Source organism: Staurois parvus, unplaced genomic scaffold (assembly GCF_062004578.1).
Source record: "Staurois parvus isolate SC_StPar_1 unplaced genomic scaffold, SC_StPar_1.0 ptg000883l, whole genome shotgun sequence".
Lineage (NCBI taxonomy): Eukaryota > Metazoa > Chordata > Amphibia > Anura > Ranidae > Staurois > Staurois parvus.
The window spans coordinates 308297-328498 of NW_028318679.1; the positions used below are offsets into that span (position 1 = coordinate 308297).

The 20202-nt window shown below is 40.5% G+C and overlaps 1 protein-coding gene across 2 annotated transcripts in view; it reads right to left on the reverse strand.

Annotated features, from left to right (window-relative positions):
* The window catches only part of NPM1 (nucleophosmin 1), a 52382-nt gene extending 33154 nt beyond the window's left edge, over nt 1-19228 (reverse strand). Inside the window, exons 1-3 of one of the 2 annotated variants that reach the window (XM_089656048.1) lie at nt 19070-19228; nt 7236-7318; nt 1648-1767 (exon numbers count right to left, since the gene is read on the reverse strand). In XM_089656048.1, the coding sequence (XP_089512174.1) occupies nt 1648-1767; nt 7236-7318; nt 19070-19130 (264 nt within the window). In that variant the 5' untranslated portion in view covers nt 19131-19228. The remainder of the gene's footprint in view (nt 1-1647; nt 1768-7235; nt 7319-19069) is intronic. The other variant, XM_089656047.1, reaches the window with a different exon arrangement.
* Between the last annotated feature and the right edge of the window lie 974 nt (nt 19229-20202).

Genomic DNA, 20202 nt, shown 5'->3' on the forward strand with positions numbered 1-20202 from the left:
TCAGCTAATTTTTTTTTGGACCGCTGACTCAAATTGTCTCACAAATTGCCTACTGCTCTGTTTTTCTGCGTAGATGCCCTAAAACAAGTCATGAGGCAATCTCCAGTATGGCTACCCAAAAAGGTCCCCCACATGTACACCTTTCCAAGATGTATACTTGGTAAGGCATTTGACCAATTTATCAAAAAGGTCACAGGTGGGAAGGTTGTTTTTTTAAACTACACAGCGGAATGTCTCAAAACCACCTTCAGCAGCCTCTAGTTCCACAAAAGATCTCAGCCATCATCTTCCAGATCAAGGGAAATCTGCTCTTCATCTCAATGTCCTCAATCTCATATACCAAAGACAGGATTGTGAAAGTGGACATCCTAGCCTGCAGATTCAAACTACCTCTGTTGCCAGAACCAGGGACACCCTAGCCTCAGATGCTTTGATAAATCAAATTTAATAATCCACGTTCAGGATAATTTACACCTTCATTCCAGTAGGAATCCTACCTCATCAGCTCAAGGTAGACCGATATAGGACTGATTCCCTTTGCACTAAAGTGGCCTAGAAGAATGTAGTACAAAAACCATTAAGACTTCCATCAGACAACCGTGGGCTTTTCTAAAGAGGTCAGATCTGCCATCTCAAGGTTCTCTATCTGATCAGGCTTCTCAGTTTCTGGCTTTAACCAACATGGCCATCAGAGTTAAAGGTAGAAGGGTTTCAGAGTCTGATTTTTACCTTGCTAAAGTCAAGAAGAGCCTCTTCAAGACATTATTGCACCTTGAAATGTTTGCCAGGTGTAAAAAACACAGAACTTAATTTTAAGAGAACCTGAAATTGGCATCAAGTACTTAAGTTTAGGGCTCCTCCCCCCCAGGGCCTCTGGGGTCACTCCTTTGGAGGGCCAAAAAAAAAAAAAAAAAAAAAAAAAAAAAAAAAAAAAACCACACAAGGTCTCCTCATAAGGGGTTTGTTCATCTTTACTAAAGACTGCCTATACCAGGAACAGAGTGCCTGTGGATAAAATTGTGGAGCTTTAACTAAATCTATAGGTGAAGGCCATTTACTTACCTCCCAGAGCCTGACTGAAAAAAAAACTGCTAGAGGCAACACCGTCCCCCCCACACCCCCTTTTCCAGTCTTGTTGCTTGGATCTTGCAAAGACACTCCTGGCCATTACTGCTCGCCTCCATCACAGGAGCAAGCTTTGTATCAACCACCTCACATGTACTCTCTCCCCCAGTAACAGTAGCTTTAAGAGCTCACTCCTGAAATGGTGGGGGTAGACATAACAGCTGGGACCATCTTTGCAATAATGTAGGACAAAGAAAAATGCCAACTCAATTTTTCAGTCAGGCTTTGGGAAGGTATGAAAATGGCCTGCACCTAAAAGCAATAGCATCCATCTATGGCCAAAGCTGCAAAGTTTTGTTTATATATACACAGGCACCCCTTACCTGCATAGGCAGTTTTTTGGTAGAGGTATGCCAACCTTTAAGCCCACACCCTGTGCTTCCTGGTGATCTCAATTTTGTGCTCATTGCCCTGCAGAAACCACCCTTTGCATCTACCAGTTATATCCCCCTAGAGGTGCTCATCTTTTACTTCATATTAAAAAAAAAAAAAAACACAAGCAGAGCTGTGTAAATACTATACCGTTGGTTGTACAGATGGTTTCAAGGATGCAAGTACAATCTTTATTGGTTTTGCTTGATAGTTCATTCCTTCAGCTTCAACAATATGCAGCTCATCTTTAGCACCAGCACCCAAAGTAACCTGGAAAAGTGAAAATCATTTATACCATGAATCTGCACAATATCCAATTTAAGGACCTTACAAATAAAAAAAAAAAAAAAAAAAAAAAAAAAAAAAAACTTATAGCAAAAAGGGGATACTGGGCTTGTTGGGGGTTTTTGTGTACAAAAGGCATAAAAAAAAACAAGTCAAATATGCATTCAGGTGCTCCCAGAAAACTGCATTTGGGCACCTTTGAAGATATCGCATCTGTTCAGGGTTTTGTTTTTTTTTATTATTAGACTAGAATAAAAAGCCACCTACAGGAGAAAGACACTACAGTATACCACCTCCCTGCTCAGGAATTTTGATGTACCTGTAAATTCTGTATCTTGGAGTAAAAGACATGAATAGATTATTAGATCACAGGTTATATGCCGTTACTTTCAGGTAGCTGGGCACTGAAAATCTTTGCTGGGTCTGCCCCTGGTGTCTCGATAAAATCCCACCCACTTAGTGAGGCTCCAGTTTTGTTAGCAAGCAATAAAGAGATCAAAGAGGAGGTACAACAAATTTCTTCTCACTGTACAATTCTGTATTTTGGCGCACAGTACAGGTCAATGGAATAGATTCATATTCCACAGGACGTCCATGCAATACTCAAGAGACAGGCAACACAGCTAACCAGTAACAGGCCCACAGAAAAAAGGTCAGACCAACAGTAGAAGCAACTAGCAGCAACAGAAGCCTCATATAAAACACCCAGCCAGGTGGAAACTGAGTGAGGGAACCTACCTGTAAGGAATTAGAAGGGGGGGAGGTCCCAAGGGAGACAGAATTAACACTTGACCCCTAAGAGATGGATACCGAAATGCTGTGAAAGAAAGCACACTTACAATACAGTGGCCGAGCTGTCAAATACAGCTCTCAGCCTTTCCTAATGATTGGGGTGCCAGTTCTCAAACCACATAACCACTGACATCCAATCAAAGTGGTCACGTGATCAGCTATCCTTCCCATCCAACAAGGCATGAAGACCTCAGTAAAGAGACAAAAAGGTCTTCATGAGAAGTCAAAGCTGTATTAAACTCAAAAATGTTATACTGCAGCTTACCAATCAGATGTGGTGGCTTAGTTTTAAGATAGGCCCCCTCCCGTTTTCATCTAGTGTCCTGCCAGTAACACCTCCATTAGGGTGACTACACACTGGATGAAGGAGCAACAGACCTTTGGACAGCAGAATTGGCTGTTGAGTGGGGTGCAAGGGGGGAATGTAGTGGGTGGTTGGATGATTGTTCGATGCAGCAGATTTAAATATACTAACTGAAGCTAAACTCCAGCTAAAGTTGGTATGTTAGAATAAATGAGGAGTGGTTGTAACAGTGCAAACACTGCAGAAAGTCCTGGGAAATAATAGTATGGGGTGATGGTGGTTGTGGCTGTTGTATGAAGAGCGTAGGAATCCGTGTGGCACTGAGGGCAAGGCTTCCAAATAAGCTGTAGCAGGCTCTGTAGGTAAGAGAAGGAGAGAAGCTCCTCTAAGTGCAATAAACCTCTTTATTAAAGTATCTGTAGAAACACATGTGTAAAGTAATGAGCATAAACACCGTAGTTAACAATAGTTAACAGTGGGGTGGTAACCAGGGTGAAGAGCAGTCATCTCTGTGGTGTGGGGAGGTCCGCTTTCGGCTGGAACAGTGTGGTGGCTGGAGGGGAACAGCGGTGAGGCCGGCTGGCGTGCACGTCCTCCCTCAGAGCCAGATGGAACGCATGCTGGAGCGCAGCGGTGGCGTGGCTGTGGCGTCAGATCCCAAGGTGCACTGCGACGCGTTTCAGAGCATGCGTGGAAGGCGGAAGTACGCTCCTTTTTCAAGTAGGGGGAGGTGGAAGGACAAGGACGAATATATAGGGAGCGCAAGTCTAATTAATCAATTAACCAATGATTAGCCATTATTGCTAGGCGAATAGTGGAAAGTCATGGATGTTCTAAAATGTCAGAATGGAAAAGGAGAGGAAAAATGAAAAGTAAGAGATGTAATAAAATTGTGTAAAGATGAAAAAATGGTAATAGGTAATGGGGTTAAGAATAAATATAAAACCAAAAATAAAAAAAAAGTAAAAAAAATAAAAAGTAAAAATACAAATACATTGGAAAATGAGAATTGCACAGTTAAAAATATGAAAAAAGAAAAAAGCTATGTGGAAAAATGTTGATGGGATAAAAAGGTACAGAATTAAAAACCCAAAGCAAATTTATATATATATATATATATATATATATATATATATATATATATATATATAATAAAATTGGAAATCAATTAATTAAATTTACAAAAATGAGATTAGTAGATGTAGAGGAAACAAAATATATATTTTTTTTAGTGTGGGGTAGGCGGTTCACCTTGCAGCACTGGTACATCAAATATGTAACAGTGGTAAAGGTGACAAACATATTGGTAACAGTACATGCAAATGATATGAAAAATAAAATTAAAATTTAAAATTAAATAAAAATTCCTTCAATCATTTTAAGTTAATTTTATGTATTTAAGGAATTTTATTAATTTAATTTTTATTTTATTTTTCATATCATTTGCATGTACTATTACCAATATGTTTGTCACCTTTACCATGTTAATATCCATTGGTAGTCTACCCACTACTAACATGCATAAATGCTACTATTATGAAGCTCCTGCAGAGCCATAACCATATCTCACCTTTTGCAATTACGCTGTATTACAACCAAGTATCTGTTCACTACTGTTACATATTTGACGTGCCAGTGCTGCAAGGTGAACTGCCTACCCCACACAAAAAAATTTAAAAAAATGTCCCCTCTACATCTACTCATCTCATTTTTGTAAATTTAATTAATTTCTAATCTTTGGATTTTTTAATTCTGTACTTTTTTATCCCCATCAACATTTTTCCACATAGCTTCCTTTCTTTTTTTGTATTTTAAACTGTTCAATTCTCATTTTCCAATGTATTTGTATTTTTACTTATTTTTATTTAATTTTCTTTCTTATTTTTGTTTAATTATTCATTTTTAATTTTTTTTATTTTTATTTTTATTTTTGGTTTTATATTTATTCTTAACCCCATTACCTATTACCATTTTTTCATCTTTACACAATTTTATTACATCTCGTATTTTTCATTTTTCCTCTCTTTTCCATTCTGACATTTTTGAACATCCATGACTTTCCACTATTCACCTTGCAATAATGGCTAATCATTGGTTAAATGAATTAGACTCGAGCTCCCTATATATTCATCCTTGTCCTTCCACCTCCCCCGCTTGAAAAAGGAGCACACTTCTGCCTTCCACAGCTAGCGCATGCTCCGAAACGCGTCGCAATGCACCTTGGGATCCGATGTCATCACGGCTGCGCTCCAGTGTGCGTTCCATCTGGCTCTGAGGGAGGACGTGCACACCGGCCGGCCTCACTGCTGTTCCCCTCCAGCCACCACGCTGTTCCAGCCGAAAGCTGACCTCCCCACACCAGAGAGATGACTGCTCTTCACCCTGGTTACCACCCCACTGTTAACTATTGTTAACTACGGTGTTTATGCTCATTACTTTACACATGTGTTTCTACAGATACTTTAATAAAGAGGTTTATTGCACTTAGAGGCGCTTCTCTCCTCTTAAAGTTGGTATGTTATTTAAAACCTTTATCTCAAAAGGGAAAAAAGTTGGTATAAGAGCAGATCACTTTAAGCACCACTGTTCGTGTTAAATGGTATCAATTCTTAGCTGCTACATCAGCAAGACAGCTTGTTCTGTTGAAAAGACTTACTAGCAGGATCACCAGGTGAAAAGTCCAGCTTAAACTAGTGTAGCTTACCAATTTGTGGATGTGCTAACTACAATACAGTAAAAGGTTTACTTTAACTGCTTCCTTACAGGGCACTTTTACCCCCTTCCTGCCCAGGCCATTTTTCAGGTTTCAGCGCTCTCACTTTGAATGACAATTGCGCTGTTATACAACATTGTACGCAAACTAAAATTATATAATTTTAGTCACACAACTAGAGCTTTCTTTTGGTGGTATTAAATCACCGCTGGGGTTTTTATTTTTTGCTAAATTAAAAAAAAAAAAAGACTGAAAAGTTTGAAAAAACACATTTTTCTTTGTTATAAAAGTTTGCAAATAATTGTTCTTCATAAATTTAGGCCAAGATGTATTCTGCTACATGTCTTTGGTGAAAATAACCCAAATTAGGATGTATTTTTTAGTTTGTAGGAAAGTTAAAGTTCACAAACTATGGGATATATCTGAATATTGATCAATCCTGAAGTACTGACAGCCAATCTAATTTCTTGAGGGCCAAGAATGTCAGAACAGTACAGATATCCCCCAAATGACCCCTTTTCGCAAAGTAGACAGTCTGACCTACTTCATAACAGGCATGGCGAGTTTTGACGTATTTGTCAATTTTTCAAAAAATGAAAAAATTACCTTTTTTTACATACTGTCACCAGTGCAGTACAGTGTACTCATAACTGGCATAGCAGTCATCAGGGACAGCGACTGGTGACAGTATGAAAAAATTATAATATTTTTAATTACATTTAAGATTTTTTCATATTTCATTATGACCAAAGTAGTAAATTGTGTGTAAAAAAAAAAATACTGATCACCTCTCCAAAGTAGTACAATGTTAATTCAGTAATTCAGTGTTTTTGTGCTTAGCTGTGATTTGCCCAGCTTGTGCATGTGATCGCTGTGACCATTCACAGCTAGACACTAGTACACAATGGATGGCATGAATGAAGCCATCCATTGTATACAACTGTCATGTGACCTGCTGTGATTGGTCACAGGTCACATGGTACCAGCAACAGGGTCGGTACTCAAATCTGTCATCGGCCATGTCCGAGGTACACGGCTGGTGACAGATCGCGCCGCTGCGCCCACCCGGAGGGACGAGGGGTTTTGCAGGCCGCCATCTGGCTATAGGCCAGGCAGGAACCTGTTAAAGTGGTTGTAGAGGCCCAAGGTCTTTTTTTTTACCTTCATGCATGAAGGTAAAAACCTGTGTGCAACGGCCCCCACCCACCATACCTTACCCAAGCCCCATCCTGATAAAGTGACATGCACAAAGAGCCTCGGCTCTCCCAGGTCTCTGACTCATTGGCTGAGACAGGAGCTGTAGCCATTGGCTCCTGCTACTGTCAATCACAGCCAGTGAGCGAATTGGGAGAAAGTAGGGGTAAGGTCACACCATACTCCATGAGTGAATGGACACAGCAGCGGCTCAGGAGCACCCATAGCAACCTGCAAGAGTGAGGAGCTGGAATGCCAGCGGTGAACCCAAGAGGAGGATCAAGGCAGCACTGTGCTAAACAATTGCATTGAACAGGTTACATATGACATGCTTGTTTAAAAAAAAAAAAAAAAAAAAAGCCTTTATCACTTTAATGGGTCCAAAATAAATTACAGTTTAAGACATCATATTCTTTAAGATGTTTGCTGCAATTCCTAAAAACGTCTTACCGTTCTCAAAGACAGCTGATGATCATTTTCATCATCATCCACTTTAAATGCATATTCTTTTTTGTCAGCCTTCAGTTCACAGCCTACAAGAATCAAGATGTTGAAGTTACCATATTGCTGAACAAAATGTACATTTCACAACAAAAACTGACACGCAGACAGTACAGTCAAGGTTTTGATATGCATTTATAAAACATTGTTGAGGCTAGAATGGCAATTTGGTAGTGGGGAGGCGCAGATGAACACAAAAGTGAGGAAAGTTCTACTTTATTGTGAACATAGTAGCAAATATTCATTTTACATATTGCAGATACATAGCCAGGTTGAAAAGACAAGCTTGCCGAGTTGATTTGATCGAATAAATACACTGAAAACCTATTTAGAGAAAAAAAAAAAAAAAAGAAGAACCCTGAGACTACATTCAGTGTTTTTGAGCAGATTTGCAAATATAGGCTTTCAGGCATATTTCTTCATTTAAGAGTTTTTGCTGTGGTTAATAGAAATAGCTGCTCTAGGAGCAGAAAACACCAGAAAAAAAAAAAAAAAAAACGCTCATTCCCACTGTTCAGGCTTTTTCTATTCAAGTCTATAGGGAAACAAAATGGCCAGATCAGTGTGAAGCAACAGAACTCAAGTGTGAACAGGATGCCACTGGAACAATGGGATTTCATTTAAGCATGGAGCTGAAAAACACGTGTGAACAGGGTTTAAAGCTAGTTTATCGAGAAGGCAGAAAATCAGGTCTTGCCCACATAGGGTGTATTGAGCTGCACTGCTTGATGCAAGGACAGACCGACCAGAAGAAAACTGCATAAAGATGCAGCACAACTACATTTTTACACAACACGTGTAAACACACAGCAGTGAATCACACCAACCACACCATGCTGCTGTATATAGAGTTGAATTGTAATTTTATGGCATTTCAATAGTTAAAGGAAAAGTGAACATTACATTGTTTAGGGGCACTGCAATGCGTTGTTACAACAAACCTGCTTGGACGACATGGACCATTACACATCCCACTGGCATGAAAAGGACCTTCCAAACCACACTGGTTGCAAGCATTGTAAAAGTGCAAGTGTAATGCTGGCCATACACTATACGATCAAATTGTACATAGATTGTACAATCGTCTCAGTTTACAAAATAGAACATACAATTCCATTTGCAGCCAATCAGGAAGGCCCTTGTACTCCAGATGGTAGACAAACAGGATTAACAATTAGACTGTAGTGTATGGCCAACTTAAAAGCATAGTTCACCTAATAAAAAAAACTGCCTACACAGTTCAGGGGTGCTTGTAGATAATAAACTGCAGCTGGGATCAAAGAAAAATAACGCCCTTGCCATAGATGTAGGCCAGGACTTGACAAGTTTGCTTGGAATCTAGGAGACAGCTGAAAAAGTTAAGAGTCAGGGAGGGGGGCAGCATTACACACCTTGGGAAGCACCAGTACTGCAGCGGCTTAGTGTCCGTGGAGAGGATCTAGTGCCAGGCAGAGTAGCTGAGCCCGTGTCCGCCTGGTTGTGGGCGGCACCATACTGGAGCTGTGGTGAAGCTTGGTGGCGGCCACCACCATCACATTCAAAGCAGCCCTCTGAGCACCTTCGTCTGGGATTTGTCAAGCACTGGTGCACGCCGTTTATGTACCTCCTGAAGCCTAACAAACCCTGAGATCGCATCTGGTCTTGCCTTGTTGCTAGGATGCTGCCAGAACTCCTAGGACTTTGTTCACCTCCATCACAAGCATGATCTCTCAGACTCAAAACTCCCTCACATGTGAAGTAGCTCAGGATCAGCATGCTCATGTAATGGTAGAGGTGAACAGTTAGTCTTGTCAACAAGGCAGGACATTATGGTGCAATCTCAGACAGGACAAAGTACATACCCCTGTGACACTAATTATGAAAGGTACAGATGGATGGAAAAAAAATTAAAGAATGAAATATTGCAGCTTAAAAAGAAAAAAAAAAAAAAAAAAAATATAGATGTGCTAGCTTCCCCTGGCAAACCTGCCAATTATGCACTTCCTGTCCCAAGGTTCCTACACTCTGAAAAAGCAACCAAGCAGCATTGTCACTCTGGGGGAAGGGGAGCGTTAAATGTAATAGAAAATTTAGATACACTAAATTTGAAGAAACACGCTGTTTTATGCAGTTATACCAACAGTTTTGTTTTTGGGTTAAAGGTTTTGCATAAATAAAAGCCGATAGTTATAGGTACCTCTGTCAGTGGCAAATGGTTGGTCTCAACCCTTTAACTACTACATCTGCAGGAGAGCTTGTTCTGTTGAAAAAGACTTACTGGCAGGATCACCAGGTGAAAGGGAAAAACCCTAGAAGAAAAATGAAAGTAGCAACCATATCTAATAACTGGTAAGCTGCAAATTGTTTGCTTTTGGGTTTGAAGCGCCATTCACATCTGAGCATTCCGTGAAGGCGCATGTTCAAACACATCGTACTTGCCATTCATTGTTAACACCCTAAAACACAGCAAGAAAGCATTTAAAAAAAAAAAAATCACGCTCATGACATCCAAAAACAGCACAGCAGCTTAATTAGCACATTTGTCACACGTAGGACAGCTCACTCAAAATGAGTGTGTAGCAGAGCATCAGTGCTCAGACGATGGCACAGCCCAATACGGCTTTAGGTTAGGTTCATACCCAAGCATTCTGCAGAACCACACTACAGTCCATTTAAAGCAGAGTTCCACTCACCCTGTCAAAAAATAAGTCAGCAGCTACAAAAACTGTAGCTGCTGACTATAACAGCCACTTTTTTTTAATGAAATATGCTTAGTATCCCAAGTATAAATACAGATATAATAAGCGCTCAAAACAAAAAAAAAAAAAAAACACACAAGTCCCAAAATAATAAATTAGTCCTTCAAAAACATCAAAGTCATTCAAAATCTCAAAATCAACCTCCAGGTGAAGACAGCCTCCAAAGTAATTTCTGAAACAAAAAAAAAAAAAAAAGAAAAAAAAAAGGAAAAAACAGTGTATTATCCTTAACTTGAATTATTCATTCCATAACGCATGTGATTCACACAAAAACACTAGTGATCACTATATGGTAAAGTGAATAGATGTGTAAATACATGCCTGTGAAACAATCCAGTGATAAAAACAGTGTCCACTTCTAGAGTATGCAAAATAGATACCCTTACCAAAAAAAATATATAAACACAAGCTTAGTAATCCTCCAGGCAGAGCACTGATATACAATAAGTTCCTCCAGAGGGATCTTCACAGCCACAGTATTATACTCCTCTCCACAGTCTTCAAACGATGCCCACCATAAATGAAACCACAATAGTGTAATTCCGTAAAAACAAACAGAATATACTTTATGTGCTTACATATATCTTCATCTTTAAAACTGCCATCAAACAAGAAATCAGCCCAGCCAGACCTCCGGAAATACTCAGCAGATCCTCTCCTGTGTCTCAAATAGAGATTTCCAGGATCCAAAATGGCCTGCTCGATCACTTCCGGTTCAGCTGTGCATCTGACGTCACTTCTCTTTAACATGTTTCGTCAATTAAACTTAATCATAAAGGATAGAGACATCTAACAGGAAGGTCCTACTTATACCTCTCTCTGACACGAGCGCCGAGACCAAAGCCGCCATGTCAGAGAAGGGACTGCTGTATATACTACACTATCTCCTCAATCGCGGTACCCGCGGCAGATATACCCACTGTATATACATAAACACGGAGGATGTCACTACCACGGACATCCACATTCCTGGCTATTACATAATACTTAAAAACTTACTCATACATAAGTTACTTCTAAAACTACATAAATACCGGCTTTTACATGTAGTACGGGCATGAATTTTAAGATTAAGAAACTTATTACCTGCACCACGAAATATCTGACATTTACTGGAATGTCCTTGTGGATTCCAGTATGTGGGTAGGACATCTAGGTCATTACATATCAGATTAGGAGAACATCTAACCAATATTAAGAAAGGTAAAAGGACCACTGTCTTTCAAGACATTTTAGGGATGGTCATGACTGTGATCCTAGTAGGTTGAAATTCTGTGGGATAGATAGGATTGAGTCTCATTGGAGAGGTGGCGACAAAATGAAAGCCATCTCCCAAAATGAAACGTTTTGGATATTTGAGCTCAAAACCTTGAGACCTTATGATTTAAATGTAGACTTAGATTTGAATTCTTTTATTTCTAACTTTTAAATTTTTAGATTTATTAGATTCAGAGTAGGGATCCAGTTTAAATATATTTGGGAGAGGATTCTAGTTGATATGAGTTTAATAAGTATTTATTTAATATTACATTATATGTTATAGGTATTAGATTATTGAATATATTTATTTAATTAGATATTTTACTGGAGGGATAGGGTTTTATTTATGGCCTTTTATGGTGATCTTTTTAATTAGATTTTTTCTCATTCATATTGATTTCATTAGGGTTTATTAACATTGGAATATGGATATATTTAGTATTGTACTTATAAGGTTAAAGGTTTGATTAAATATTTAGTGTGCTATGATGGTAATATATAATTGACCTCTAGGGGGAGGGGGAGGATTATAGAATTTCATAGAAGGTATTTGTTATTATGAGGTATTGTCCTCTGGGGGGGTGCTAAGGGATTTATGTTGTTTTAGAAGTAACTTATGTATGAGTAAGTTTTTAAGTATTATGTAATAGCCAGGAATGTGGATGTCCGTGGTAGTGACATCCTCCGTGTTTATGTATATACAGCGGGTATATCTGCCGCGGGTACCGCGATTGAGGAGATACAGTGTAGTATGGCCAGCGGTCCCTTCTCTGACATGGCGGCTTTGGTCTCGGAGCTCATGTCAGAGGTATAAGTAGGACCTTCCTGTTAGACGTCTCTATCCTTTATGATTAAGTCTAATTGACGAAACATGTCAAAAGGGAAGTAACGTCAGACGCACAGCTGAACCGGAAGTGATCGAGCGGCCATTTTGGATCCTGGAAATCTATTTGAGACACAGGAGACGATCTGCTGAGGATTTCCGGAGGTCTGGCTGGGCTGATTTCTTGTTTGATGGCAATTTTAAAGATGAAGATATATGTAAGCACATAAAGTATATTCTGTTTAAGTTTATACGGAATTATACTATTGTGGTTTCATTTATGGTGGGCATCGTTTGGAGAGGAGTATAATACTGTGGCTGTGAAGATCCCTCTGGAGGAACTTATTATATATCAGTACCCTGCCTGGAGGATTACTAAGGTTGTGTTTATATATTTTTTTGGTAAGGGTATCCATTTTGCACACTCTAGAAGTGGACACGTTTTTCTTTTTATCACTAGATTGTTTCACAGGCACGTGTTTACACATTTATTCACTTTACCATATAGTGATCACGAGTGTTGTGTGAATCACACGGTATGGAATGAATAATTCAAGTTGTTAAGGATAATACACTGCCTTTTCCCTTCTTTTTTTGGTTTCAGAAATTACTGTGGAGGCTGTCTTCACCTGGAGGTTGATTTTGAGATTTTGAATGACTGATATTTTGAAGGACTAATTTATTATTTTGGGGCTTGAGTTTTGTTTTGAGCACTTATTATATCTGTATTTATACTTGGGATACTAACCATATTTCATAAGATTATCACACTTTTTGGGGTTTAAAGTGTTTATATGCATTTTGGGGAAGTTTGTGAATAAGGGAAGGGTACACCGTATTTGATTGTCATTTTGCACTAGGGGGTTTATTTGTATTTATACTTGGCCGTTAAACTTATGAAGTATGCTTAGTATCCCACTTACCTGCCCCTTGGTCCCGCGGTGTCCCCCCTGCAACCCATTTCACCAGCTGTCCTGTATTCCAGGAGGCCAGCATCTTCAGTGTGGGCACCCGCTGAGACAGCTTGCAGATTCACAGCCAGGTACCCACTGGGAATGCGCGAGTAGCGCTGCTCTTCACCAATGGTCCTGTAGTCTTCTAGGACCTGACACGGGTCCCAAAAGACTACAGGGAGGGAGGAAAAACACCTTCTGCTTCTGGTCGCCTAGGCAATTGGACCGAAAGTGGGAATGGGTGCCTGTCAAATTCGGGTACCTGCTCCCCCAAAGGTGCCAATCCTTAATGGGGAGCAGTCCTTAAAGCAGAACTTCCCCTTTTGGGTAGAGCTCCACTTTAGCATGATTTCCTATGGGTGAAGTTCACAATGAAATTTTTGGAAAAAGGTCAGGGACATTTTTTTAGATGCAAAATGGTGCGTTTTAGTTCAACAGACTTCAATGGAAATACTTGTAGTGCGTTTGATGCGTTAACCACTTCACAGCCACCCTATAGCAGTTTTACTGCTACAAGGCGGCTGCTCTATGCAAAAACGTAAATATACATCATTTTGCATTTCCAGGTAGGGGGCGTGCGCCGCCCTACCCATGTGGTCATTGGCTCCTGAAGATGTCAATCACTAGGTCCTGGCTAGTGATTCAGAGCAGGGATTCTGTGATTGGTGGAGTAGCTGACAATGGAGAAATGTGAGTGTAAACACAGATGCTGCTTTCTATTCTTCGGCAAAGTAGGAAGAAAAACCCACATGCACACATCCCCTACTAAAAAATACACATTAATAACCCTGCCCAGTGTCATTACTACAGTGTCAGTGCTTATTAGCACTGCTCACTGTACTGGTATCACTGGAGAGGTCAGGGGCAGTTCTCAACCAGTGTCATAATGCCTGCTACAGTCCCTGTAGACTGCAGCCATTACCAGTGTAATAAATATCTATCTAAAAATAGACACCATTTGTAAAAGCTATAATTTTCACAAACCAATATAGAATTATTGGGATATTTTCTCTTAACCAGACAAATTTGTGTTTCTTTTTTTAAACAAAAAAATAAAAATACCCAGTGATAATCAAATACCACCAAAAGAAAGCTGTGGGGGGGAATAGATACATTTAATTTCTGTTGTACAACCACACAATTGTCAAAGTAGCTCAGTGCCGTATAGCAAAAAATGGGCTGGTCATGAAGGGTAAATCTTCTAGAGGGCAAGTGGTTAATACACTCAGGAACAAGTTCACCAAAAAAAAACAGTTACAATGCAACAAAAATGCATGTGCAAAAACATCAAACGCAACAGTGGTGTGGAAATATTTGTAAAAACTTGTCCAGGGACTAAATCGGTGCCCCAATCTACTTGTCCAGATAAAAGAAAATATAAATTGTAAACAAAACCATTTAAAAATCGCTGATTTTAGAAATGCATGGGGCTTTTAAAAACAAAAAGGGGCTTTATGGCGACAAACTGTTAATATTTTTAACATTGCGCAGTTTATCTCCTCCTCCCTGCATCTCTCCAGCACTGCACCCAGGGACTAGCAGGGAGGGGAGAGACCTCGCAGTGTGATGAGCACCGATTGGCTGCTCCTTAGGAAAGGGTGGGTCAGAGCTTATCCTTTATCCCTTCTGCTGCCAGAGCTGTTTTTGCATTTTTTTGCACAAATGTAAAAAAACCTTTTAGGACTGAAGATTACATAAAACCCCCTAACATTATATATTTTATGAAAGCAGAGACCCTAGAAAATAAAATAGTGATAGTTCCACTATGCATGATATTACAACATTTCAGTAAAAAAATACTAGTTAATTTAAGACAAAAAAAAAAAAAGTAATAAATTACCCTATTTTTGTAAAATATAAAAGATGAGGTTTCACCGAGTAAATAGATATCAAACTTGTCAAACCTTAAATTTGTGCATGCTCGCGGAAATGGTGATGAACTTCAATACCCTATATTTTCTATAGGTTGACACTTTTAAAGCTCCTTATGGGTTATCAGTTTAGTGTTACGAAGGAGATCTTGCGTAGAATTATTGCTTTCATTCTGGTGTGCGCAGCAATGTGATGCGTATCGCAATCAACGGTTTCATGCATAGGCGCCCCAGCGTGTGCTTTAACGTTTGTACTTGTGTGTATGTGGGGGTGGGCCTCTTTTTGGAAGGGGGGATGGTATGTGCTTGGGTGTAACTAATTTTTTGTAATAAAATTGAAAAAAGTTTGGGTTTTTTTCACCACATAGGGGAGAAAGTCCCCTATGTGATGATTTTTTGGTGACATGTTCTCTTTGAGGCATCCAGGGTCTAAAAGGAGGGTAGGAAGAGAGGCTGGCACTTTGTGGAAGCAATCGGGTGGCAGGGATGCCACCTGAATTAGTGGTGCATTGAAATTAAAATTCGGGTGCCAAAACAAAAAATTAAAAGTGCACTTGGCCGAAAACCGAAATGCGCAGTTTTTAAAAATTAATATATATTTTTTGGGAAAAAATAATTTGATTAAAAAAATATATATTCCAATTGTTTTTATGTAAGAGGATGTTACGGTGAGTAAAAAGATACCCAATATATCACGCTTTAAAATTGCGTGGAATGGCGTGAAATTGTAGTACTTAATCTCCTTGGGTGATGCTTTAAAAATTTCTACAGGTTAGCAGTGTAAAGTTACGGAGGAGGTCTAGTGCGAGAATTATTGCTCTTGCTCCGACATTAGTGGCGATACCTCACATGTATGGTTTTAACACCATTTACATATGTGGGCCTGGCCTACTTAATGTGTTCACCACTATGTGCGAGCACAGGGGGATGGGGGCATTTTGCACTGTTCCTTTTAAAAAAATTGTAATCACTTTTATTATCACAGGAAATGCATGCATCCCTTGTGATATAATTAGTGACCGGTCCGCTTTATGGAGAGATATGGGGTCAATAAGACCCCCACATCTCTCCTCTGCAATGTAAAGCATTGGATCAAAAAAAGCATTGATCTAGTGCTTTAAAAAAAAAAAAAAAAATGGCCGGAACTGGAAGTGACATTGCTCCGGTTCTCCAAGGGCATAGAGATGTGTGGCAGTCATCTTTCCTTCTCTCATCTCCATGCCCAACGTAGGATCGATGGTTTCTCGGGCAAGACTGAACTACCAAGCAGCGGGCAATGGCGAGGGGTGGGCGGTTTTGAGGGGCAGGGTTTTTCCGGCACCTGTATCGGTGCTTTTTTTTTTTATTTCGGTCACCGAAATTTCGGTGCATCCCTACCCTGAATGCTTCCACCTGACAGGTGAGCCCGCTGCTTGCCCATAGCAGGGCTAAAGGTAGAAAGAAAAAAAAAAAGGCACAACTACCTGCCCAATAGGAATCGAACATCCCTGTGCAAACTGCATAGGTATGGACCTAGCCTTAAAGCTGATCTATAAGCAAAATCTTTTCATTTTGGAGTAATGGGACCCCCGCCAGAACTTTTTTTTCTCCATCTGTAGCCCATTGGGGAGATATCCCATCACTTCCTGTCCCATAGCCAAACAGGAAGTGAAAGGAAAAACCTGCAAATTATAGTAAACTGCAGCTTGAGAAATTTTTTTAAAAGAAAACCCTTGGAAGGCAATGTCCTAGTGTGCTAGCATGCATTGCATTTTGCAAGACTTGCCTTAAAAACGAAGCCCTCCAAAAGGTGCGGTGTCCCTGCTGCAGAGGCTTCCATCCTCACCAGGTCTTCCTTTTGGGTTCGCGAGTAGCAGCCATCTGACTGGCAGAGCCGCAATGACATCACTCCCACGCATGCGAGCAGGAGTCCCAGCAGATGGCACTGGTATGCCATTCCTTCAGAGCGCTTGCGCAGATGACAGAGCAAATATCTCCTAAATAGTGCATGTTAAGAAGATATTCACGTTACCTATAGGTAAGCTTTATTACAAGCTTACCTGTAGGTAAAGATACAAAAGTGGGTTTACTTCCAGGGAATTCCTTGGGGACCCCCAGGTCACCAGAACTAGTGTTTCCATTGGAAAAGGTCTCCTCTTACTTTTCTGGAGAGAACCCACAATTTGGGGTTTCCTTTACTTTCGATAATGGAAAACAGGACAAAGGGGGTGACTCTCCCTAATGGGGGCACAGACCGCAATAAAAACCAGACATGGGTTCTAATACATCTCCACTCCAAAAATGAGTGTTTTGCCTTTAGTTATGCTTCAATGCCTCGTTCACACCATACATGCAGAAAAACTGGCGTGCAGATCTCACTTGCAGAGACATCAGTTTTCATGCATGCTACAATGAGCTTTAGGGCTGGTTCAAACAATAGAAATGTGGCGTGAATGAGACCTAAAGCATAGGCTAACTTCCCGTTAACAATTTATACAGTTTAAAGTGGAAGTAAACCTTCAATAAGGCTTACCTGAAGGTACTGTAGTTGTGCACCAAAATGAAAATTCTGGTGCTGAAACCAAAAATTCAGAATGCACTTGGCTGAAAACCAAAAGTTTAAAATATATTTTTTTGGAAAAAAAACACTAAAATAATTATATATATACCCCATTTTGTAAAATATGAAGGATGTTATGCTGAGTAAATTGATACCTATGTCATGCTTTAAAATTGTGCACGCTTGTAGAATGGCGCCAGGTACTTAAAAATATCCATGGACGATTAAAAAATTTCTACAGGTTACCAGATTAAAGTTACAGAAGAGTTCTAGTGCTAGAATTACTACTCTTGCTCTGAAGTTCGTAATGCTACCTCACATGCGTGGTTTGAACATCGTTTACATATGTGGGCATGGCCTACACATGCGGTCCCCCAATGCACGAGCACTTTAAACTTAAATTTAATTTTAGGGTCCCTTTAAAAAATTTATTTTTAATCACTTTTATTCCTATCACAAGGATTGCATGCATGCCTTGATAAAAATAAGCAGTGACAGGTCCTCTTTATGGAGAGATATGGGGTCAAGAAGACCCAACATCTCTCAACAAGCTAAAGCGCTAGATCAAAAAAGCATTGATCTAGTGCTTAAAAAAATGGCCTTGTTTACAAGGCGCCAGAACCGGAAGGGACATCGCTCCAGTCCTCCCAGAGGATAGAGATGCATGGAGGCCATATTTCCTTCACTTATCTCTATGCCCAGCGCTGTGATTGTGCAATGGTTTCTCAGGTAGGGCTGCGAACTACCGAGCGCCAGCGAGCTTATTTTCAGCACCTGTATCAGGGCTTATTTTCATATCAGCCAAAAAGTTACATTCCAGCCACTGAAAATGTCGTGCATCCCTACTGTAAATATCTCCTAAACTTGCACCATTTAGGAGATATTTACTGTAGAAGTGCCAGTGATGTCACTGGCACACTGCGCTCGCAATGGACAGCATGCTGTGCTGCAGCCAAAACTCACTTCGCATATGCGCAGGAGTGATGACATTGCGGCTTGGCCAATCAGATGGCCTTAGCTCAGGAGACCAGAAAGAAGAGTAGGTGAAGATGGAAGCCCCGGGAGCAGCATTCCACTGGAGGATGTTGTTAGGTGAGCCCAGTATGCTAACTTGCTGGGAGATGTAGAGTTGTGGGGCGGTTTCCTACCACTTTAAACTACGAATTTATCCGTTTCGGTGGGAGAGAGAAAAAAACTGCTTTAAAACATTGCAGGAAATTAAACTTCCTTAAAGTTATACTTTTCTTTTGCCAGGTACCGTACCTAATGTATGCCCTGCGGCGACCAGGCCCATTTATACTGATATAGTAGTCTTCCTCACAAGCACGTGGCTAATCACACGTGGCGATGCGCAACAAAAGCTTGCTCTCCGGCCAAATCACGCCCCACTAACTACCTCACGACTACAGCGCCCACGTGCCGATCACATCGCACAAATCTTAGATAAAGAAGCCAGAAATGTCACCTCAACCGACACAGAACAAAGTCCCCTGTCCCTCAGGTCCTCCTAACACTCCGTAGAGCGGCCTCGCCAGCAGCCCGAACATGCCGCAACCACAGACAAGACATACAACACAATGAATAGCAGCAGCTAAATACCGAAAAGGAAGTTCTGGGGGCGCAGAGGTGGCAAATTATCCATATCCATGCTGTCTTCCATCTTTACACACCGCTCCCTTTCTTCCACCGCTCCGTCTTTCTGTAATGGACGGTCTACTGAGGGGGGGCGGGAGAACCGACCACTACTTAAATAGACGGCCTAGATCTCGCGAGACAAGTGCTGAGAAGAGGTCGGCGTATTAACCAATAATATAGTTTGACTGTGTCACCTGATGTGGCGGATACGTATGACGTTTGTCGTGCGCCCTACCATGCGAAAACCACGTTTTTTTAAAGCTTTCGCGTGCCAGTGATTATGGGGCAAAATGATTTTACCATGACTTCCATTTTTAAAGGCGTCTAGATGTATTGCAGATTTAACTGTACCTAATAGTATTTCTCTCCTTTTTTTAATATTCTTCTGAAACCTCTAATTATGCAAGATTCCAAATCACAGACCTAAAACTTAGAGAATTGTTGCTCCGAAAACATGCCTTAGCCAAGTTGGGGCTGACATTGTCTTTCTGATTCAGCAAGTGTGAGCTATAGAGAGGTAAACGTTTAGTATTTTAAAATAAATTTAATATACAATACAGCTGTAATGTGGAACTAAATCGATTTAACAGTTGAAAAAGTTACATTTCAGGAATGCTGTTACATTTGCTTGTGTTCTCAACTAAACTATCAAATGGCGGTGGTTCTAGTTGATCACATGTGCTGCACCATTCCAGTTGCATGTAAGGGGTAGGCAAGTGACACTCCCTCCATGTTCCCTTCCTCATTGGGCACCCAAGTGTGGGTCACATGGGAGGCCTACCGCAGGGTGGGGTCTTCTGGGCTATGCTAGGCACTTTGTTAATTCTTCCATACTTGTGCACAGCCCAGTGCCCTTTGTGGTACTGATCTGCTCCCATTGCTATGGGAGACAGACCGCACACAGAGAGAGTCTCGACAACAAATTCCTCACTGTAAGAGGCTTTCCCACCTGTCACTGGCACACGCTTCACGACAGCCTGCTTGCACTGACTGCAGATCTCCATTACCCTTGGTAACCACTTGCTGTCTTCATACCCCAATGTCTTTCACTGACCCAAGATGTAGACTAAGTACAGAATGTGCCAGTTACTTGCATT